We start from the raw sequence: 23,093 nt of genomic DNA, 5'->3' as shown, positions 1-23,093 counted from the left end.
TCTTTAAATAAAAATTTATTTTATTTTATACAAATTATCATTTACTTTATTCTTACTGAATAAAATGTATTTTTTATTGTGTCATTGTTTCTCTTTTATCAACGTTAAATTAAAAATAAATGAACACACATTTCTTTCTATATTTTTGAGAAAATATATTTTCATAAAAATTATTTTAAAGATTTCTTAGATTTTGTTTTTCTTTTCTTTTTAATTTCCTTAAATATTTTAATTGAGAAAAAAACAATAATATTAGAAAGTAACCGAAAAATATGAGAGAAAATATTTGTTATCTCTTTAACAGAAAATTAATTTTATTAAATCCTTTTTTATTTAACATGTTTCATTCACAATTCCGATTCTAACTAGAAAATACAAAATTGTTTTCTTCGAATGATAAAAATAAATTTGTTAAATCATATATGCCGTTATTTTAAAGAATTTTGAGATCTATCATAGCATCTAATTTCGCTTAAAATAGAAGAAAAATTTCTATCAGAATTTACATATCATTCAATTTTTAAATTTTTATTATAATTTATTATATAAACGATTTATGTTGGTCCAATATTTCCATCCAAACATGTTTAGTGTAGTTTTTAATTCTGTATAAAACAATATGAGAACAAAAATACACTTAACAAGTAATATAAATTGTAGAATCAAAAAAAATTTTCCGATTAAAAAAAAGATACAATTATTGATTCTTATTTGCAAATTCCGTTTCTTTGATTAATTATATATTTTTTGAAAGTGATAAATTCGTGTAAATTATATAATCATTCGATATCAATCGATAATATACTCATCAAAACGCGCGCGATGTTCAATTTATTACAAATATATCATTACAACCATGCATAGTGTAACGAAAAGAAGCGACGAATTGAAAATTATACCGTTGGAAGAAATGTTTGCAGGTATTTTCAAAATTATTCATCTATGTGTTTCAACCTCGTTTACATATATAGTAGTTTATAATTGCAAAAATAATTGTTGCATAGCATATTGCAGCATGGATCCTGTATCCCAACGTATGGGTGTGTCACTCATACCTCTTTCGCAGAGCAATAAGTGGTTGATGTCCGCAGGTATATTGGATATGATTAAATTAACGACCACGGATACGGGTCTTGCCTTTTTTAAATTTCGTAAACGTGCTCTGTCATATGATGAATATCTGATTTATCTAAAAGATCTAGCTACATCATATAATTTAAATTTTGAGGACATAAAATACCGAATGCAAATATGTGGCAAACCTTCCACGACCATGCGCGAAGATATAAAGACGTAAGATACTCGATGTTTAAAATTTAAACCATGTTATATTGACTCTATTTACAAGCTTTATTTTGCACTTGAATATGTACATGTAAGTTCGTTAACAATATGTACTCATTTTTAATTTTTTATACACATTTAGAAATTGATATTTCATCGATTCTACCTTCTCATTCCTTGAGATACTGTAAGTACGATCGCGAGTTCTCTTAATAGCGCATTCGATAGAGAACGCAAGAATAAATAGAGAAAAGATAAATAAAAAATATATTTTTGAATTTTCAAAATTGATATTATATATCATGCGCAATATTTTTTTCTAACACAGTCGACTTAAATTTTCAGCCTAATCAACAAACAGTTTGATGATTCGAAATATGCTCATACATTTGACACATACACTTGTGATTATAATGTCCATTTTCTTGTATATGTATCAATAATTATAGAGCTCGCCAAATAAATGTAAAACGATACATAAATTAAATTCATACAAATAAAAACAATTTATAATTATTCTCCAAATCAAGGCATTGGAATCACAAAAGGGCTCGTGCTCAGACAAAGTGCTTTCCGAAAATCGTCAATTTCAGAGCAAAGTTAATTCTATTTACGTTACATTTTTACGTTTCAAAATTGCTTCTCCGCCCTTTTGTGTTTCTTCAAGTATCAAAAATAAAATACCGGAATTAAATATGTAAATAATAATAGCAATAATCTTTTAAGAGAGAAACAATAAAAAACTTCAGAAGAAGGGCCATTTTCCGAATTTGAATTACGCGATGTTATTTTGAACTACTGCTCCGAGGACAGTAAATAACTTTCCGAAGATTTGATCGTATTATTTTTTTTCTTCGATGTAATACTATTACTATCCTCAGTTATATGTTTCGTTGCATCCATTTTAACGCGCTTCTAACATTAGCGAGCGTTACCCTGCTAAGGAAGCTTGCGATCAATTGATATTCCGGCATTGTACGCCTTCCGAAAGAACGCGTGGAAAGCATTCGTTTATACGCTTGATGTCTATCGATATCGACGAAGAACGATCCGTGCGATGGGCTCAAATTTGCATTCCGTTCTTCACAAAGAACTTTTGTGGTCAAGCACAAAAGCCATTGCATAATCTATATAATTGTGCATGCGTAACAATATTATTATTTGAATCCAATTTGACGAACGTTATTTATGTAAACTCGCTGCTTACCTCGTTGCTTGACGGTAAGTATCTTTCCTTTTTTATCCATGAGCTAGGTGCCCACAGATATAATTGTAGTATCGTCGCCGCTAGTTCAGTGTCGAGTCGCTGCACATTAAGAAACAAAAACATTTTAATATGGTTTCTTAATTTAAAGAATATAATAAATGTAATTATAAAAGTATATTTATTAAGTATATTTGATATACTTGTAATAACAAATATAATTTAAAAAAAGATTTTTCTTTTCGTACAAATTATCATCTCTCTTACAAACCTTGTATACACTTTTTACTAATGAGTTCTTTATAACGGCGTTGATAATCGACGGCAGATTGTCCGGTAAAGCAGGAAGTGCGTCTTCCGTATAATTATAATTGTTCAAAGCAGCTTTCTCGCCTTTCTCGCCATGAAACGGATTTTTCATCCCGAATATCTCATATGCAATAGTACCCGCCGTCCACAGATCAGCCTTGGTGTAATTTATACTGGTAAAGGGACCAGGTTCCGCTGTTATCACCTCCGGAGCCATTAATGCAACATTGCCGCCTTTATCGATGTCGTGAGTGTTAAAAGGTAGATACAATCCGTGGTTTTTATCGGCCAAACAACAGCCAAAATCCGTTACGACCAAAGATGGACAATTGTCAGATTCTTCCGACAGATCGAGTAGGATGTTGTCACTTTTCAGATCTCTAATTTGGAAACACAAAAAAAATTGTAAGACGAATCTTATCTATATTGAATGTCATTGTGTATGTAAACAATACATAATAGATTAACAATGTAACCGACATCTTACCGATGCGCAACGCCGTTTACATTCATATGAGCTACCGCTTCCAGTAACTGAGCAAGCAATAGTATCGATACTCGCATATTGACATTTTGATTCGCCAAATATTGCTTCAACGTAACATCATATCTAAAATCGATATGCGATACGTTAGATATTGTGCAAAGTGTATAAAATTACGACCGCAATTCTATCTCGTCCAATAATAATGACCTTTTCATCACCAAAAACAAACTCATATTCCTTCCCGATCCATTGGGATTGATTCTAGTTGGTAAAGCATCTGGATACATTCCCCAAGAATCGGGTAATATCGGTATTCTGTCAGCAAAGACGTAATACATTGCCACAATGTTTGGATGAGATGGTAACGTTACTGTATTTTCTGCCAGTCTCTGCTCCCAGATAGCCAAATCATCATTTCCGTAATGTTTTCTAGCAGGTACCGTTTCTCTATACATGGCTCTCAGAATAGCAGATGCGTTAGATTCCGCATCATAATTGAACATCATTTTTATAGCTAACGGAAACGCTGTCACTTCTTCTTTCGTTTCTCCATCGACATTTGCCAGATCGTTATTTTCGTCCTGTGTAGCATCGACGAATCGTGCCGCGTATACAGCAGCAGAGCAACCCTTAGCAATGATAGGTCCGATTACGAAATCTCGTAAGCTCACATTCTCGTTGATGGGCATAGTCTCATAATTTTTGTCATTCTGCGGCATATTCCATCGCAATTTTGAAACCGCTTCCTACATAACATATTGTATTTCAGGTCAAACCAAATTACAAGTCTAATTAGAAATTGTTTATCGATTTAAATCTTATTTAAATATCTAACAAACTTATACCCGAATTTCCCAGCACACCCCTTCCAGCTCGTCATCCTTGGTCAATATCCCAGTACCTGACGCCAACGAGACTCCAACAAAGGCAAAGAACGGCGCGGAATCGCCAAAGACAAGCCTGCTTGCCGCACGCCTTCGTAAATCCGCTGCAAGACTGTTGGTCACCCTCTTTAAGATATTGTCGACGAAGATGCGTCGGGCATGCGCTCCTAGATAACCGAGATGTCTCCCCGTGCTCCATACATTGCCACTATTCTGGCAAGGAAGCCCGCCGTTCTGGGACTTGCCTGTTACAAACATCAATATGAAATCACAAACATCTAATAACACCGTTTGACACACTTGCCCGCTAATAATGCTTTGCAAAATATTTACAAGTCGAATTCTATATATAATAAATTTAAAAATCAAAAAACCAACCATACCGATTGTTTTCTAAAATTGTACAATCGATGCAATTTCATTCTTATCATCTCGTCTCCCAAAGATGATTAATTTAATATTTGATGAAATTGTCTTGAAAAAAATACTAGTATATCTTAATACTTAATATATCTTAGTAAATATTATAAGTAATATTATATATATATAGGGTGTCCCAGAGCACTATATACAAGCGCTTGTGAGGAGGTAGAGTGCAGTAAACTGAATAGAAAAGTCTTATATCGTTTTACGATTTTCGCAATAATAACAGAAATATTAAATATTAAAATCGGAAGAGAAACGCTCATCCATTCGAGCTATAATACGGCCCACCATGTTACAATTTTCGCAATAATAACAGAAATATTAAATATTAAAAATGGACGAATAAAAGGAGCGCTCCTTTCATTCGTCCGACTTTAATATTTAATATTTCTGTTATTATTGCGAAAATTGTAAAATAGTATAAGACTTTTCTGTTCAGTTTACTGACCTCTACCTCCTTACAAGCGCTTGTATGTAGTGTTCTGAGACACCCTGTATATATGAAGTATATTGTTGAAGTATATTATTATATTACATATATTAAGACGATTAAGTATATTAAATATATTAAGTTAAATTATATTTAGTCTATTAATATATATGTATTAAATAAATATATTATTAAGTATATATAGTAATATTCCAAAAAATATTAGAAGTAAAAAAATATATATTAATAATAATAACAATATTCTCTAACAATATTCTAAGGACTCTAAATAATATTAATATATCTTAGATGGCAGGATAAGAGAAGATTGCGACGTATGTAATTTACCTATCTGCGCGACGTGTATCTTGTCAAAATGCTCGTATCCTCTTGAGTAGAAGCGCTCGTTATTCCGTAATGAGCGCAATATGACGCGACCATTTTGCACGAGACGATGGACCACCGTCCGTATCGACATCTGTCCGCTCTCCTGGACCGGGACAGCCCAGCGGACGAGCCCGTACGTCAGATACGCCTTTAGGGCCGGTGGTAAAGCCGCCACGAAGGTCTCAATCTTTGTGCCGTTTATCCTTTAACTGCGCAACACAAAACAAAACCGACATGATGCGTGACACAATGCACGTCGCACGTCATAGACATGTCAAACTCGTAGAAGTGGTGATTCCAGATGTTTCTTATGTCAACACGACAGCCAATCGGCTTACAGCTCATCTTATAAAAGCGAGAAGCTTATTGGTTGGCACAAGAAAGGTTACAGATTAGAATTTAATTAATCAGAAGAAAATTAAAATTTCTTTTTTCTGATTAGTCAAAAATTTCAATCTTTTATTTATTTTAGTCTTATAATTGTTTTGATTATTTTGATAAGATTGGTGATAAGATTTATATTATATAAATTTATTATAATATATTATAAATTTATTAATATATATTTATTAATATTGTATATTATAATTTATTCTATTTTTTATTACTCATTTTTATTATTTATATTTTTTTAATAAGATTTTTTATCATTTTGATTGGTTTAAAATTGATCTCTCTCTCTCGCTCTCTTTCTCTCTCTTTTTCTTTCTTTCTTCCTATCTTTCTCCTTTTCTCTCTCTTTCTAACGCGTAATACATACATACAAAAAACTATGAGTTGGAAGGAGAGAAAGAGAGAGAGAGAGAGAGTGAGTGAGAGGGTGGTAGGGAGGGAGGGAGGAAGGGATGGAGGAAGGAAGGAAGAGAGGGAGAGAGAGAGATTCCTTTGCACACGTGTAATCGAGAATTATAAACACCGAGGTTATTTGCAATAGTGATACAATAATTGTTTTCATGATACTACGTTCTGTATAAGAAGGTAATTTAAAAAAAAAGGATCTACCATGCCAGCCATAAATAGGATGTAAGTTATTTGTTTTCTGTATATATTTTGCGTGTATTAATAACGTGTATTAGAAGCATTATGTAATGTATATATTGTAATTATGAATAATATTTCTACATAGAAAGCCAATTACACATAAGGGCAAGAAGGCTCTATTAAAAAAAGAACCTCAATTGGTAGAAAATGCCAAAGAAACTTTGTGCTTCAAAGGTAAAAATGCTTCACAGATTGTCATTGATGTTATGAAGGATTTGGTGAGTGAAGTAATTTGTATTAATTATGTATTTATTATATTTAACTTGATAATTCTTTGAAAATATTGATGAAATTTTAAAATTATAATTTGAAACTGAACATACTATGATAAATATACTTTGTATTATCTAGTGTATTATTCATTCATATATTTATATATTTTGTAGTATTTATATATTATATATTTTATAGTATGATCTGAAGAAACCTAATGCACAAATGATGCAAAAGAAAAATGACATACTACCATTTGAGAATATTGTACCTGTTGAAAAATTTGCAGTAAAGTATGAAGCACCTCTTTTCATTATGGCTTCGCATAATAAGAAACGTCCACACAACCTTATTATGGGTCGAATGTATGAGCATACATTATTAGATATGATAGAGTTTGGTGTAGAAAATTACAAAGGATTAAAAGACTTCAAAGTTGAGAAGATCACTTCTGGAATAAAACCCTTGTTGATCTTTAATGGTGAACTCTTTGAAAATAATTATGAATACGGAAGAATTAAAAACTTACTTGTTGATATGTTTCAAAGAGAAGTGGTTGGAAAAATCAGATTGCAAGGTTTCGAACATGTCTTAAGTTTTACAGCTGTTGAAAATAAAATACTTATGCGTAGTTACAGGTAAGAGATATAAAAATAAAGTTGAAATAAAATGATACAATTATATTAAAAATGCTTTTTAAAAATTTTTATATTATAGAATACTTTTGAAAAAATCCAACACAAGGATACCTAGAATAGAACTTGAGGAAATAGGACCACGTGCTGATTTATTATGCAGACGTAACAAGTTGGCCTCTGAAGATTTATTCAAGCAAGCTTGTAAGAAACCCAAAGAACTCAAGGTATTTTTATAAATTACACACACACACACACATATATATATATATAATATGCAAAAAAAAAATATTGAGTGCAATATTATAATTATGATTATAGATGAAGAAGAAGAAAAATATCTCTACAGATACGCTTGGAACGACACATGGTCGTATACATATTGGAACACAAAATATTGATAAAATTCAAACAAGAAAAATGAAAGGTTTAAAGAAAACATTATCCGAAAAGAAGAATCAAAAAAGAAAAATAGTTGACGACAATAATGACAGTGTAACAAAACTTAGAAAAGTTGAAAATTCATTAATTGCTTGATAGTGTAATATATTGTGTTAAGAATATTATTTTAATAAATTTTTATTTTAATTTAATAAATTTTTATTTAACCTCTAATTACGTAGAATTATTTTTATATGCTACTTCTAACTTCAACTAGTAATGCTTTACTGATCCTATAATAATTGATGTAAATCTTATATAAAACTTTTGAATATTTTTAACATTTTTAATATGCAATTTTTTATCTTTATTATAATTCTAGAAGTAAACATTCATTCGTGTGTTATCACATTATTTTAGCACAAAATTGTAAATTTTTTGGATTTTACTTAAGTGGTTCCGATAGCTATTCTGAAGTTAAGAAGATTATCGATAAGATTTTTAATTTCTCAATTTTCTGCTGTTGACATAATTATGAAATGTTAAGTTTTGAAAGAATATTTGAAATATAATTTGCAACAGCACTTACTCTCTTACTATGAGGCGTTATCTACAATTTAAGTTTAGTTAAATAATTACTAAGTAATTGAAATATTAGAATATAATGCAATGAAAAATTATGTATATTTGATAGATAGGGAGAAAGAAAGAGATATATATATTATTAATATTTATTTATTATAATAATACATTTCTCTTATATACACAAATAACTTATATTACTTTAGTACAGCATTTTATTTTCTAATAAGATTTATGATACATGTATAGTCTTTGAAGTATTAAAAGCATCTATAATGGATAATGTGGAATAAACTTTATATCTTGTATCATGTAACTTTATTAATTGTATTTTAAAGGTATTTAAATTATAACTTTAATTTCTTAACTACACTATGACACATATATAAGATACGTAGTTATATAATTATTTATCTCTGTAATTCAAAAAAATAAATAGGAGCATAGCAATTCTAAACAATGATTCTAACAATAAGCTGAAAGTATAGTATAAGGACTCCGATTGGAAATGAATAATAATACAGTAATCTTTACGAATGTAAATTTTCAGACAGCACACATTTATTTAGAAGAATTTCTTAAACTAATGAATCGGTCACTTTTGTTTACAGCAATTCTTCGAAATTTTGCCTTTCTTGCTAGTTCCATATGTCTTCCCTGTCTTGCTTGATCCAAGTGCTCGCCTGGCAACCGGTTTGGATCCAACCTTTGATTTGTTGGTCCATACGTGAAATTGGGAATTGATAGGCGATACAAAAACCTTTTCGTTGGTGCAGGTCGTTGCCTCGCATCCCTCGCGGTTCGTTGTCAGGTTCTCCAAGGCGATGCGCTCTTTCTGACTAATTTTCGGGGTTTTTGGACGATGACAGTGATACCCAGCTTCGTTAAGACGTCGCCGGGCGGTCCTCTCGGATACTTGAACGTTCGCCGCGTTGACAGCCTCCTGTACAGTGCCGAAGGGCTGCTCAACGATTGCGGCAATGATGCGCTCGTCTTCTTCAGTCCTTGTCTTACGAGGACCACGATTGTTGCGACGATGATCACGCAAAGCATGATCACCGCCCTTAGTAAATCGTTGTATCCATCGTCGGACAGTTTTCTCAGAGCAGGGAATAGCAGCAGCAATTTGTGCTACTGTTCTTCCCGCCTGCCACTGTCCGATGATACGACCTCGTATTTCGGGACACAAGTTTTTAGGCATCGTTATATCGTTTTGCACTAAACGTCCGCTCAATGCTGATAAGTAACAAGAGAACAAGAGAAAAGTAGAACAAATGAAAAGCGCGCGAAACAAATGAAGAGTTTCTTAAGGCTCTGCACACAATAGAAAAAATATTAAAAATAGGAACAAATATTATTCTTACTAAACAACTGTCATACACATACATACCGGGACATCATTCCTGCCGATACGTGTATAGTGCGCGTCAACGATTCTGTCCTAGGCGGGACAAGGGGAGCGTAGAAGTGGCCAATCAACCGGCAGCGTGGCAGTGCTGATTGGTCAGTTCTACGCCCGTCAATAATTCATTCCGTTTTCCTAGCGAGGAAAGACAATACTTATCCTTTTCTACTTATTCTTTGTACAATCTTAGGCCCTACGCACAATAGGAAAAATATTAAATATTAAATATTAAATTTATAGAACGAGAGAAAGAGAAAGGAACTCTTCTCTTCTCTTTTTCTATAAATTTAATATTTAATATTTAATATTTAATATTTTTCCTATTGTGCGCAGGGCCTTATGAACTGTTATAGGTCTCTATCGCTAGGGAAACGGAACGAATTATTGACCGGCAGTGTACATTGCATTGGAGCAGAGCTTTCTCATTGGAGCATGCAACATGCGACGCGAACAAACCTTTCATTTTCTCTCGAAATTCATTCTATGAATGTGTATATATGTGTAATTTTCAGATACAATATTATATTTTGTTTGTGATAAATAAATTGTGATAATAAATATATCTTTATATCTAGAAGAGATGGCTGGTTTACATTTAATAAAAACATATTCTTCCGACTCGGACGAAGATAAGCACGATGACGATGAGAAGCAGGATGACGGTAAAATTGTAAACAAGTATATATAACGTATTTATTATTATTCTAGATATTTAAGTGATTTAAATTTTGCTTAATTCTAGTTTCTAGAAGTCTTGATTTCATGATTATAGTAAAATATATGGTAAAATATAACAAAATAATTCTAAAAAATCTATAGGTCTCAAGTTTTAAGTTTGGTGAAATTAGAAGATAATATAGCATCTTATTGTTATAAAACTAAAATTGTTTATGTATATTGACATTATTATATATAATTCTAGAAACTTATATATAATAATATACATAATAAAATAATTATTATATAATATAATATATAATAATTATATATTATATATAATTCTAAAAAATTATACAGAGACAAAGTCGTGTATATAATTTCAGAAAAAAAATATACATCTTTCAAATATCCTATATGTATCCTTCAATATATATTTTAGACAAACTAGACTAGCCTTACCAGCAAGTATTTTGTCATTAAAAGGAGTTACACATGAAGAAGTGATTGATAACCCATTGGATCATGATGGACGAATACGGAGTTTCAAACATGAACGTGGTAACTGGGCAACTTTGGTTTATATAGATTGCAAGTATTTTATTTCCTATATATATATGTATATATATAAGATTAACATTAGTTATAATAAATCAAGATGTTAATGTACTTAATTATTGCTGAATGATTTTGGAAATTATTACATATGATCACTTAGAAAAATCTTCCAAATAAAATATAGAAAGAATTCGAATTTATTTCAGATACTACCAGCGATTGCCTTCATACTTGGATGAAATCTATATTGGATGAACTGCCGGTCCAAGGTGAGGTTATTTCTAATCTTCATATTAGTCTGAGTCGTACCTTGGTCCTAAAGTTTCATTGGATTGAATCGTTTGTGGAGAGTCTGAAATTGTTGTGCCGTGGATTCCATCCATTTGTTGTGCAGCTCACAGATGTAAAAGTGTACTGCAATGAGGAGAGAACTCGCACATTTCTTGGAATTTACTGTCAAAATGAGGATGGTACATTGAAGCATCTAACAGACGCTATTGACTGTTTACTAGCTGAATATCAATTGCCATCGTTTTATGAGGTACATAAAATTACATCTCTACTTTTTTAAATTAAGTATACATGACATACTTTAATTTATTTACTTATAATTATGAAATTTCTGATCTCTCATTGCAAACATGTTGGGAACAAAATATTATGGAAATTTCTTTTCTTGTACTATAAAGTAAATTATATCATTCACATAGCATTCGTATTTAAGATAGTAAATTGGTAAAATATATGCTAAAATTGCAAAAACTTTTAAAAATTAGTAAATCTGTATCAAAAAATATTTGTTTATTTTTTTTGTTGGAAATATATAGGACTGATGAATTGAATTACACATTAATAAGGATAGCAGAGAAACATGTTATAGTGACATATTTTACCATGAAGAAAAAAATGTATTTAGACATAATGTAGTGCGCAAAACAAGTTTTATCATTTTTTACAAATCAATAAGATTGCAGTGAATGATCAGTAGTCAATTAATACATGAATTTATATATATATATATATATATATATATATCTGTGTGTGTGTGTATTTATCTATTTATTTATTTATTTCTTACACAGGATATTTCATATCACATTAGCTTCTTCTGGTGTATTGGAGACAAACAAACCTATTTGAAAAAAATTCTGCCGTCTCTTACTTGCAGTTTAAACAAATATTTAGCAGAAAATGTGGAAGATACTTATATACATGTCAAGGAGATACAATGCAAAATTGGAAATAAATGTTATTCCTTTGAACTGAAATAAATAAATTGTCTATAAATTGAACTCTATAAAATCTATTTTAAATTATACAATGTAACCTATTGTAAATGAAGGTAAATTATCATTTAATCTTTTCACATATATTTTCATTTTATGTGACATACTTAGAATATGTCGCTATCATCAAATAAAAAACAGTGGATTTATTTATTTTCCAGAAGTTATCTCGATAAATCTTCTCAATGGGAATAATCGAGGGTAAAAATAAAATTCATTTGAGAAATGATGGAAATAACTTGTAAATAAAGTAAGGAGATATAATATATCTATATTTTTAAAAGAATTCTAAAATTCTATTTTTTTATGTATCAAATATTTATTATCTTACGAGGATTACTGTATAAAAATTGTATTTTCTTACGAGATAAATTATTTTATTTGAAAAATATATCTAAAAATTTTTAAAATTTTTTTATATAATTAATTATATAAAAATTATATAATAATTTATAAAATTAATAATTTTATATATACATATATATATATATATATATATATATATATATGTATATATGTATGTATATGTATACGCATACGCGCATGTGTGATGTACACAAGTATATACAAAATGTACAAACTTATTATGTAGATATATATAAATTATATTTATCAATATTGTATCAAAATCAAATTTTAAGATTTCCGACAAAAGGTTTTATTGGTTTAAAGATTGCTAAATTATGAGGCAATTTTATTACAGTACCTGTACCGCGCCACAGTTTAATCCATAAATCACATAAATTAGGCTCCATGTTAACCAGTAATGTACAAACCTCGGGATTTTGTATAATTAATTCTTCCTCCGGACTATTCGCGATATCTTTACAGCCACTAACATCGATGTAAGTTAATGTAGGTCGACGACACAATAATACATTTATAGATGATACAGTTACATTCGTGTTTCCGCGAAGTATTAATCTCAAGAGTTTAGGCAAGTATGCAAGAATAATCTTTACATCAGAATCTGTTATGTCGCAAAATGAGAGTTCTAGCGATTCCAAGTTTGATGCTAGAACTGTACCCGCCACTAAACTCGAGACGAATTTGTCGGAGCAAGTGATGTTAGATAGATTCAAATCGAATAATTGCTTATTCAAAAAATAAGTTGTCGCATCGCGGCTTAATTTATTCCATGAAATATCACAACTTGTCAGATTAGGATTGTTGAGCGGAAGATGAAAATCTTCTAGTTTGCAGTAGCGTAAATTGAGAATCCGCAAGTATTTTAGGGACGCGATTAGGTCCCTAAGGACGTCGCGACTCTCCGAACATAATGGATTGTAACTTAAATCGAGGATTCTCAACTGGGGCGGCAATGAGATTATTTGACGCAGACAGGCAAAGTCGATGTCGCAGCCCTTTAAATGGAGTTCCTGCAAAGATGAGAGATTCGAGAGACACCGGTACAAGTGCGCTCCAGCCATTCCCAGAACGGTGCCCGATAGTTGTAATAATGTAATGTTCCTCTCATACCCCAAGGTCTTCAACAACGGCACAATCAGTTCTTTGGAGATATCGTCGGGTCTCGTGCGAAGTATAGACGTATTTTCGCAGGATTTCAAACAGCTCAACACATTCTCCCGGGGACTCGAATTATGAATATCACAGATGGTCTTGTATCGCTCGACGATGGATGGTACCTTCAGTTCAACCACCTCGCATTCTAGTCTAGCGTTTTCTTCAGTCGCAATTTTCAAGATACTTTCCCTTGTTACTGTTATGTCTTCGTTTATTGGTCGCAACAGTAATTTGGCCGTACAAGCAGTTTCACGAAAGAACATTGATTCTACAACAGTTGTGATAGAGTTAAGAAATTCTCCCTCGTCTTCGCAAACCGCCACTTTTAGGTCAAACGCATCTTCCTTAACAAGTATACGTAAATGTATGTATTTTGCATCCTGCTGTTGTTCAAAAGCTGTTGGAGTACGCGAGCATGATTGCAATTCATGAATCATAGGGGACGGTGAACGAGACACGATAAATCCATTCGATATCAAGGAAGTCTGTCGTTTTCTTTTAACTCTTTTGGGTATTTTAGATAATTGAATAATTTCGGTAGCAACGCTATTTTCATCACTGTCTTCAGCGCTGTCTTCGCTTGTATTTAGATATTCTTCATTTTGAAGCGTACATCTTTGCTTTAATTTCTTCATAGTACCTTCTATATCTTCATCAGACTTTCTTTTGCCTGTAGTAATATAATTATTCGGCATACATTTCTTCTTCGTTATACTACCGATATCATCCTCCAGCCAATCATCGATGAGAACCTGTTCTTCACTGACTAAAGGTGCGTCATTACTGCTTTTGAATGCGACAACTGTGTTAACTTTGTTGAAAGATCTCAGATTTGCTATCGTTCTTTTATAGTCTTCACCAGCAGATATTTTGTCAATCTCAGACTCTTTATCCGAAGAGTGAACAGACTCTTTATTCGATATCTGAGCGTTGTCTGATTTTCTTCGCTTTTTCTTTACCGGAATAAAAGCGGAAAGCTTTTTACATATCATTTCATATTCTATTAAATCTTCAGGGGTTAAATCTCCCACTCGATCTTTCCAATCGTCTAAACAATCTAATACCGTGTCTCCGTCGTGAGTCTTCAGCTTCACATTCGCACCGTGTTGAATCAGCAGCTGTATCATTGAAAAATGCCCGCAACACGCGGCATCGTGAAGCGGTGTCACTCCTTTGCAGGACATGCCACCTGGATCGTTCACGTTCGCACCATGTCTCAGGAGCAATTCTGCGATATCCACGTAGCCGTGATTCGCAGCTTCGTGAAGAGGGGACCAACCGCAGTGATCTCTAACGTTCGTAGGATGACCAGACGATAACAGTCTCTCGACGGTACCGATGTCGCCATTAATGCACGCTACATGCAACTGCGTCTCGCCCTTCGCGTTTCTCTTGATCGTTCCTGTTCTTCTCTTAGTTGTCCTCTTGATATTTTCTTCGATCTCGTCTTCGAGATCGGATAGCTCCTCTAAGCAGATATCCGCGCCAATCTGATTGCTTTCTTCGGACGCCGCTTCGCTTTCCGTATCGCTCGGTATTTCATCCGATATCAATCCTGCTTTTTGCCTCATATCCTTTGCCTCATCGAACTGGTTTGTGCTTTCCAAATAATTGACGAATTCTTTCGCAACTGATCTTTGCAGCTTAACATTGTCGCTTTCGTTCACCGAACTCAAAGCCATGGTATAACACTCCCGGATTTCCGTATCAGGAGCATTTGCCGCTATTAACAAATCTGCTAGAAATAATGCCGATCTACATTTCTCTCGAAGATTAGTGCAGAGACTGAGTTCCCTTTGCGCGAAAGGTAATGCTTCCTTATGTCGCCCTGCATCTTTGAGCGTTTGAGCAAGGCTTACTAAGGAAATACTTATTTGATCGCCCGTTTCCTCGGCACAGGTCAGCATATGTTGATAATAATCCACACCTTTATCGAAGCATTGCAGGGCAACCGCCGCATCACCCAAGGTTTCGTACAACTGTTGCTGGACTTGAATATTAGTCTCGACAAGAAGCTTATTTTCTGCTCGACACAGAGTTACAATAATCCTTAAATATTTCTCCACTTGATGTTTAATGTCCTTTGATAATCCCTTACTCGTGTATAAAGAAATCAATATTTTACGCGTTTCAATCCATTTTCCAGTCCGCATAAATAGTTCGGCCTTCGATAGTTTCGCTTCGTTTTTCAGGCGTATGTCTTGTACAGTGGTTGCGGTTTCAATGTAACTCAATGCTAGCTCATGATCGCCTTGTCGTTCATATATAGCTGCCAAAGAAATACACGTTCGATGTAAATCTTCCTGAAAATTATTTGATACACACAACTTAGTTGCTTGTTCGATCAGATTAATTGCCTCTTGCGTCTCCTTTTGCGCTTCCAATGTTAATCCTAAATTCAGCAATAATCTCGCTCGCATCAGTATTTTCTCTTCTAGCTTGATTTCGTTCATTGTTAATTTATCACACAATTCCATACTGTTGACATAAGCCATTTTTGAATTCGTCAAAGCCTCTTCGCGTTTCTGTGAATGATCCGATAAGCTTTCAGCTAGGCAAAAATAAGTTCTACCTAAAGTGGCAAATGCACGTTGTTCCTCTATCAAGTTCTTCATTTCCCTGGCACCTTCCAAATGTAGATTCTGATGTATCAGAGCTTGTTCGTAATCTCCCTGGCTCGCATGAACCTCTCCAATCATTCTGTGGGCTATTGCATAATTCAACTTGTCCTGCAAAGTTTCGCAGATGCTCAACTGTTCCGTATATTCCTGCAGAGCCTTCTTTGGTTGCTCACTTTCAAAGTACATGTCCCCGAGATCCTTCGTGATTTCGGCCAACTGACAGAGATTGTTGTCTCGTTTGGCATGTTGTTTTTTCTTGATAAATTTCTCGATATTCATTTTACTTAAATTTTATATATATACATAGATAAACGATTTGTCTTAATTTACCATCATCGAGACCTTAAAATATAAGAACGATATCAATTCTTTGTTGTAGAAAATTAAATAATTTACTGAAAAAGGAGGTTAACGTATCTATTATTCCAGGGCGAGAGCGTGGATATTGTGTGATCCGGCATTCCTTCCCACGATTGCGAATGACAAGTGGAACGTGTCTAAATATGTGGAGAGATAATTCTCTTCGGACTCACGCCTGATATGTCATTAAGCACGTGGCCGGTTTGACAACTCGTAAAGATCGTATCACGGGTTGTGGGCAGGTGTGAGCTCGATTGCGGTTGGGATTACGCTTGATTGCGAATTAACCAATCAGAGCAAAGCAACTTGCCGACTGTTGAATATATCAGTAAAGTAATTAAATCTTAGAAATAATGTTCTGTATGGCTTCCGTTTAATTAAATATTTAAAAGTTATTTAGAAATTATTGAGAAACTTATTAAAACCATGAGATAAGAAATAATATGCATAAATTATATTAATTAATTTATTTATTTACATGATTACTTAACCTCTCCTACCAGTCCTCTGCGAGATCCCGCCAAAACTGAACTGCCTATCACACACGTACCATAATCGTTCTGCGCATATGCGATAAATGATTAGGGTAGATTTTCACTTGACATTCAACGCTCATTTTCAGCGTCGAACGACATCACGTGATCTAAAAATGACGAATTGGTATCTTTCTTTTTGGTCACGTGATGTTTTTGACGCTGGAAAATGAGCTTTGATCGTCCAATGAAAACCTGCCTTTAAGTTTCAGATCTGGGCAACTCTGCGGTTAACTTCGGTAGAAGGGGATAAACATTATATTTTGTCTTCTACCAGGTTAGTAAATAATAAAATAAAAATATTTTAATAAAATATTCATACTTAATATTAATTCTTAATATTTCTTAATATTTAATATTTAATATTTAATACTTAATACTTAATGTGCTCAATAATAAAGTAGTGATATTTTTTTAAATGCCGCGTGATTTATAAGATTCTGGTCTATGGATTTTGTCGGCATAATATCACTTGTTATTATCGTTGAACGAACTCAAAAATGAAAAATAATACTAATAATAATAATAAGATAATAATAATAATAATAATAATAATAATAATAAGATAAGGAATAATAATAAGATTTTTTTATGTTATTAGAACATGGGTGATACTGGCCACGCGGAAATGTTGCCCATCGATACCACGCGATTGACGGCCGATTCTGGCTTCAGCGAGCTGCTGAGGTCGGCGGAGCAGATATCCGCAGCCGCTGAGGGAAATGATGACATGCCGCATGTCGACAGAAATCTCCAGCAGATATTGGAGGCTTCGAACGAGCTGTGGTGCCGCGTCACGCAAACTGCCACCCAGGACAATGAAACTCAAGCGTGAGTCTACTTCAAGATTTCTCGTGTAATTTGTGGTTTTCTGTGTCAATTTTCTTTGTATATGTGTAGTATAATTTCTTCTTCTATATTTCTGTTAATGTATGTATGAAAATGAATGTTTCAGTCATGTGTTACTTGGTTCCCGAGGGATAGACTTGTCTCAAATCTCACAGAAGTTAAACTCGCTTAGCGCAAGACGCACATTTGAGCCACTAGATCCTATTGCGGATACTGACATTGTCAGTTACCTTAGAAATGAAAAAGAAAACGCGATTCTTTCCATTATTGAACAAGTTCACAAAGATGTATGTATATAACAATAATTATTAAAATATTCATGTCTTTATTTGTGTACAATAAAAAGATAGACATTAAATCTATTTTTTAGACATTTGAGCTTACTAGAGCTCAACAAATGGAACATATGCTGGGTGAATGGAAACAAATGCGTTTTGAGATAATAAATGCCATGACTGCTCCATCCGGAGAGCTAGTGGATTTACGTGGAGCACCGCAGCGTACAAAACTAGCAGGTTCAATAATTAGTGGTCTCTCCAGCATAGAAGTCGCGTATGTGAAAGAACTGCAGAATTATAACGATCACGTGCTTAGAGGTATAACAAGACCTAGTTTGTTTAATGCATTCTGCAAAGCCTCCGAATCATTTAACGACAAGAAGATTGTAGACTTATGGCAAATGGTGAAATGTATGATTGATATTCCTCCAACACCTAGGGGAGATCAAATTAAATCCAGAAGCAGTCCTGCAATCGAACAAAAAATTGTTTTACAAGCCAAAAAGTATCTGGAGAATAGATATAGAGATTTCATGAATTCCATAATCAATGAAAATCTGGTGCAGGCGAAACGAGGCGGCATTCCAGGCACTATTCCGTTAGTCAAGAGTTTTGTGGGTGTCAAAGTACAAAATTTGAGAGATTTGGAAGATGTTATGGTCGAAGATAAACCATTGTGGCCTCTAGTATATTACTGCATGAGATCCGGAGACTATAAGGCCGCGTTGCAGTGTCTGAATCAATGTAGTACAGAATTCTCGGAATTTAAAACAGCTCTCGAGGAAGCTTGCGATGATCCGCAACATCATCCGAGCGGTCGTGCAGAGTCCATTCTGAAGTTACACTACAGGAAGCAAGTACGATCTGTCAGCGATCTATACAAGAGAGCGGCATATTGCGCGTTGGTTCCTTGCGAACCGGATGATTTGCATTCTGAAGTAATAGCCACAGCTGACGATTACTTGTGGTTAAAGCTGTGCCAAGTGAGATATCAGGCAGATATCGAGAATAAACTGACATTAGATTATTTACAAACTACAATCTCAGAAATATATGGTAATACTAATTTTTTAGATAAGCTGATAACTCTTTCTTACTCGAGGATTCGGATGTTTTAATGACATAATTTACAGGAGAAACTTATTATCACGCGCACGAACAGCCATTTTTGTATTTCTCGATGTTATTCTTGACTGGACAATTCGAAGCGGCAATAGAGTTTTTAGCTACCGGCGCTGGAGCAAGGCATCTACCGCACGCGGTCCATTTAGCAGCTGCTATGCATGAACATAATTTACTGGCTGTCAGTCAAAGTGTTTTAGCACCTTTGATTAGTGTAGATCCCGCCGATAAACCGCCAGCAAAAAGACTGAATTTCGCTAGATTGATATTGTTATACATTAAAAGATTTGAATCGTCAGATCCAAAAGAAAGTCTTCATTATCTCTTTCTATTGAGGTAATTGCTTATCATTGTTTATAAATTCAGTTAAATTCTAAGTGTTTCGTTACAATGATGTTTCTCTTTTAGATGTATGAAGGATCCGTACGACCGCAACATGTTTGCTGCGTCTTCCGCGGAAATGGTAGTGGACGCCTCTCCTGCAAATCGCGTGTTGTTGGTAGGGAAACTTGACAAAGATCGAAGACTTCCAGGTATCTTGGATCAATTCCAAATTAATACAGACGACGTGATAAATATTTGCGCCGAAACGTTGTATAGAAAAGGTCTGCTGGAAGATGCAGTCATGATGTATGATTTAGCTAGAAATCATGAAAAGGTTCTTAGTTTGATGTGCACACTCTTAACACAAGTTGTCAGTCAGAAGGGATTGCCTGGTTCTCTCAGATCACGATTACAGGCCACAGCTGTGGACATTGGTACAAGGTAAATTTATATATCTCTACAACATAATAGATGGTGAATACATTTTTAAATTTAGTTTGCTATTTGTATCGTAAATCTTTTCAGATATAAAGACATTGTAATCCAAGCGCCTTCAGAAGTAGTGTCTTCATTCTATACCTTAAAAGATCTTATGGTTTTCTTTGATCAATTTCACAATGAACAGTATCAAAGTGCACTTAGAGTAAGTAATTCTGTAATTAAATAATTTTTTAGAAAGTAAAAATAAATAAATAAATATATACATATTATTTAGTATGACTAGTACTTGATAGTTGAAAAAAAATAAATAATACGATACATTTTTTCTTTAGACAATTGCAGATTCAAAAATGTTACCTCTTCATGTGAAGGAAGTCGATGAGAGAGTGAATGCTTTACGTCGTGTGTCGCCTGAAGTAGCTGGTACATTGGCCGATGTTCTTTTAGCTACTATGACAATATTGTATCGTCAGTATCAGAAATTGCGATCGGTAGAGCCGGGAGATGAAATCGCAAGAGATCAGCAGCTGTATAATCTTAGAGAACAAGCCCGAGCGTTAACGAGTTTTGCGGGAACCTTGCCATATCGTATGCCAAACGAGACCAACAGCAAGCTTGTACAAATGGAGATTCTTATGCACTAAAATTTGATAGTATACTCTTTTTTTATATGTAATTTGTAAAGCTCATCCTTCATCTAAATATTTAAAAATACTATACTAGCAAGTGTATTACTTAAAAAAATTCGAATTTTTTTTATATTTTGATGAGAAAATTTATTTTATTTTTTTTTTAACTTTAAATACAATGCAAAAAAATTACAATTGCGCATATTTTCAAAATATGCATTATAACAGGATTTAATATTTCAAAAAATGTAATTATATATATTATATAGTTGCTAAAGAAGTTTACAAAATAAAACAAGCTAAGTAGAATATTTAAATTATTTTTGTATTTCTATTTGTAAAAATACATAATATGATATAAATTTTTGCATATGCAATCATTAATAAATATTGAAAACAATGTATATATGTGTGTTTGTTAATGCTTGACTTATATTTTACATCATCTTTTCTAATGTTGTATCTTTTATTTTAGAAAACGTTTCTTTTGATACTAAAGTGATATGTATTATCTTGGTGATTTATTGCAATCTTCTGCATTATACAATTTCAAAGATGTAATAGCTATCCCGCAGCTAAGATCTTCAACTTTACCTTCTTTTACCTGTGTAAAGAATGTTTCATTACATTCACATAAAAAAATAAAGAGAATTTAAACAATTTTACATACTGCTCTATAATCGAGAAACATTTCCTTGAAAGCCAAAAAGTCTGTTATTGTCGATAATACTTCAAAGACTTCACCTTCCAATTCTGCCTGTTTCTCGCTGAATTTTATCATATGCAAACATAAAAATAAAAAGTTTATTAGATAAAAGTTAGTGAAATTTCTATCCAGAAACTACATATTATAATTACTTTAACTGATGTAAAAGAATATCTATTGTGAATTGTGGCATGACTTTTTTAAGATACTCCTCAATGTATGTCTCTACAGCTTTATTCTGAAACATATGCAAAGTGACATTTCAGATAATATATTGTGATAATTAAAAAATTGCAAGACTCATACAAGACTCACATATTCATTAAATATATCGGTATAAATTAATTTGTTGTCTTCCATTGGTTCAAAAACATTCCAGTACTTTTCTAAAAATCTTTGCTGAAGCGCCTGAAAGTTCTCCTCTGAAAGACCAATTCATTGTCAAGTATGTACAATTTTATCGTTTTAACAATTGCTCATGTTTGTAAATAATTTTGTACCTAGCAACAAATCTTCGATATGTCCGATTGCTTCGTCGAACAAACCATGTTCTCCATGTTTCGATACTCGTTTCTCATCTTCTGGACTCGACAAACTCGATTCATCTATTTGAAAAATTTATTTCAACACGTATAATTTTAAATAAATAAATTGCTACAATATTTCTCGCGCGAACAATATCTATTACATTTGTCATATAAGATTTCACGAAATTGAAAAAAATATAATTTATACGTAAAACACAAACCCATACTGTTTTCTTCCACTCTTATTAAAGATATAAGGCACAAATTTATATTCTCCTCGATTGTGTGTAAACTGACAGTTTCCCGTCAAATTATAGGTCAAGTTAATAGTCGTTGGAAACACACTTGATTAATCGATCAGTTTGGGAGGTTACATGTCAAGTGTGATTAGAAATAAATTATTGATAAATTTTCGAGAGACATATTATTTGATAGCACATATATTTTAATATATTATACGAAGAACCAATATTTTAAATTACAATATCACTGCGCTATCATTCATGGATGTACATAAAATAAATGTATATCGATAGAGCAAGTTATGAAGTATTACATGAAGTACTATAAAAAGAGAATAGATGGAGACATGCCGCGTTTTTAAATTCAGTTATATATATGGAGTATTATAGAACGAAATGCAGATTAAAAAAAGTCACATTTTTAAATTCAGATTATTTATATTATATTAATTTATTATATTAATATAATATTTAATGAGTAATGAATTTTCAAAATTTGCACAAGTTAAATTGCGAAGAAATCCATGTAAAATATAATTTCCAGAGTTGACAGCAGTTTAAAATGAAGTTCTTTTTAAATAATTAATTGAATAATAATAAATAATAAATAATTAATGAAATGAAGTTCTTTTTAAATAATTAATTAAATAATACGTATATTTTAGATTTGAATACACTAATGAAATGGAACAAAATAAATGAATTTTCTTATTCTTGCGTAAATTTATCGCTAATTCGATTATTTCTCACTTTGTATTTGCTTTCAGA

The 23,093-nt window shown here is 32.7% G+C and overlaps 8 protein-coding genes across 20 annotated transcripts; 4 read left to right on the top strand and 4 right to left on the bottom strand.

Moving 5' to 3' along the window:
* Positions 1 to 741: 741 nt before the first annotated feature.
* LOC145971533 (tubulin polymerization-promoting protein homolog) lies at positions 742 to 1,831 on the top strand. 2 transcript variants are annotated; one of them, XM_083099280.1, is made up of 3 exons: positions 751 to 920; positions 1,005 to 1,091; positions 1,197 to 1,831. In XM_083099280.1, the coding sequence occupies exons 1-3, from the start codon at positions 857 to 859 to the stop codon at positions 1,295 to 1,297; spliced, it is 252 nt and encodes an 83-aa protein (XP_082955406.1). In that variant the 5' UTR covers positions 751 to 856; the 3' UTR covers positions 1,298 to 1,831. The 2 variants fall into 2 exon arrangements, with proteins under 2 accessions (XP_082955405.1, XP_082955406.1); XM_083099279.1 differs by having other exon boundaries at positions 742 to 920; positions 1,005 to 1,831.
* Positions 1,309 to 5,696, bottom strand: Pink1 (PTEN-induced putative kinase 1). The gene is made up of 7 exons (XM_083099275.1): positions 5,373 to 5,696; positions 4,130 to 4,413; positions 3,492 to 4,030; positions 3,285 to 3,407; positions 2,760 to 3,177; positions 2,492 to 2,590; positions 1,309 to 2,411 (listed from the first exon to the last, which is right to left on the bottom strand). Exons 1-7 carry the CDS (start codon positions 5,500 to 5,502, stop codon positions 2,166 to 2,168), a joined length of 1,839 nt encoding a protein of 612 aa, XP_082955401.1. The 5' UTR covers positions 5,503 to 5,696; the 3' UTR covers positions 1,309 to 2,165.
* A 551-nt stretch (positions 5,697 to 6,247) lies between these two features.
* LOC145971531 (ribosome production factor 2 homolog) lies at positions 6,248 to 7,888 on the top strand. Its single transcript, XM_083099276.1, has 5 exons — positions 6,248 to 6,434; positions 6,538 to 6,670; positions 6,864 to 7,303; positions 7,383 to 7,527; positions 7,622 to 7,888. The coding sequence occupies exons 1-5, from the start codon at positions 6,415 to 6,417 to the stop codon at positions 7,835 to 7,837; spliced, it is 954 nt and encodes a 317-aa protein (XP_082955402.1). The 5' UTR covers positions 6,248 to 6,414; the 3' UTR covers positions 7,838 to 7,888.
* Positions 7,889 to 8,802: 914 nt separating this feature from the next.
* LOC145971532 (uncharacterized) lies at positions 8,803 to 9,781 on the bottom strand. Of its 2 annotated transcripts, none has more exons than XM_083099278.1 (2): positions 9,654 to 9,781; positions 8,803 to 9,499 (listed from the first exon to the last, which is right to left on the bottom strand). In XM_083099278.1, the coding sequence occupies exon 2, from the start codon at positions 9,462 to 9,464 to the stop codon at positions 8,859 to 8,861; it is 606 nt and encodes a 201-aa protein (XP_082955404.1). In that variant the 5' UTR covers positions 9,465 to 9,499; positions 9,654 to 9,781; the 3' UTR covers positions 8,803 to 8,858. The 2 variants fall into 2 exon arrangements, with proteins under 2 accessions (XP_082955404.1, XP_082955403.1); XM_083099277.1 differs by having other exon boundaries at positions 8,803 to 9,577; positions 9,654 to 9,750.
* A 250-nt stretch (positions 9,782 to 10,031) lies between these two features.
* Positions 10,032 to 12,175, top strand: LOC145971520 (U6 snRNA phosphodiesterase 1). 11 transcript variants are annotated; one of them, XM_083099258.1, is made up of 5 exons: positions 10,032 to 10,169; positions 10,244 to 10,330; positions 10,812 to 10,916; positions 11,090 to 11,424; positions 11,966 to 12,175. In XM_083099258.1, exons 2-5 carry the CDS (start codon positions 10,249 to 10,251, stop codon positions 12,152 to 12,154), a joined length of 711 nt encoding a protein of 236 aa, XP_082955384.1. In that variant the 5' UTR covers positions 10,032 to 10,169; positions 10,244 to 10,248; the 3' UTR covers positions 12,155 to 12,175. The 11 variants fall into 11 exon arrangements, with proteins under 11 accessions (XP_082955384.1, XP_082955385.1, XP_082955378.1 ...); XM_083099259.1 differs by having other exon boundaries at positions 10,033 to 10,169; positions 10,244 to 10,338; positions 10,768 to 10,916; XM_083099252.1 differs by having other exon boundaries at positions 10,033 to 10,169; positions 10,244 to 10,346; positions 10,768 to 10,916.
* A 155-nt stretch (positions 12,176 to 12,330) lies between these two features.
* On the top strand, positions 12,331 to 21,250 carry LOC145971519 (nuclear pore complex protein Nup93). The gene is made up of 10 exons (XM_083099250.1): positions 12,331 to 12,419; positions 16,744 to 17,007; positions 17,178 to 17,484; positions 17,809 to 18,038; positions 18,163 to 18,343; positions 18,427 to 19,390; positions 19,468 to 19,792; positions 19,865 to 20,221; positions 20,306 to 20,423; positions 20,554 to 21,250. Exons 4-10 carry the CDS (start codon positions 17,812 to 17,814, stop codon positions 20,863 to 20,865), a joined length of 2,484 nt encoding a protein of 827 aa, XP_082955376.1. The 5' UTR covers positions 12,331 to 12,419; positions 16,744 to 17,007; positions 17,178 to 17,484; positions 17,809 to 17,811; the 3' UTR covers positions 20,866 to 21,250.
* Positions 12,698 to 17,201, bottom strand: LOC145971518 (tonsoku-like protein). The gene is made up of 2 exons (XM_083099249.1): positions 17,153 to 17,201; positions 12,698 to 16,987 (listed from the first exon to the last, which is right to left on the bottom strand). Exon 2 carries the CDS (start codon positions 16,591 to 16,593, stop codon positions 12,799 to 12,801), a length of 3,795 nt encoding a protein of 1,264 aa, XP_082955375.1. The 5' UTR covers positions 16,594 to 16,987; positions 17,153 to 17,201; the 3' UTR covers positions 12,698 to 12,798.
* On the bottom strand, positions 21,155 to 22,603 carry LOC145971522 (ADP-ribosylation factor-like protein 2-binding protein). The gene is made up of 6 exons (XM_083099263.1): positions 22,305 to 22,603; positions 22,057 to 22,161; positions 21,872 to 21,978; positions 21,709 to 21,794; positions 21,521 to 21,617; positions 21,155 to 21,454 (listed from the first exon to the last, which is right to left on the bottom strand). The coding sequence occupies exons 1-6, from the start codon at positions 22,306 to 22,308 to the stop codon at positions 21,359 to 21,361; spliced, it is 495 nt and encodes a 164-aa protein (XP_082955389.1). The 5' UTR covers positions 22,309 to 22,603; the 3' UTR covers positions 21,155 to 21,358.
* Positions 22,604 to 23,093: the final 490 nt, after the last annotated feature.

Source organism: Camponotus vicinus, unplaced genomic scaffold, assembly GCF_025532165.1.
Source record: "Camponotus vicinus isolate PSW18456_S1 unplaced genomic scaffold, iyCamVici1.0 SCAF_5, whole genome shotgun sequence".
In the NCBI taxonomy this organism is placed as follows: domain Eukaryota; kingdom Metazoa; phylum Arthropoda; class Insecta; order Hymenoptera; family Formicidae; genus Camponotus; species Camponotus vicinus.
The sequence above is the reverse complement of the archived record's forward strand: the minus strand, read 5'-3'. Positions and strand labels throughout refer to the sequence as shown.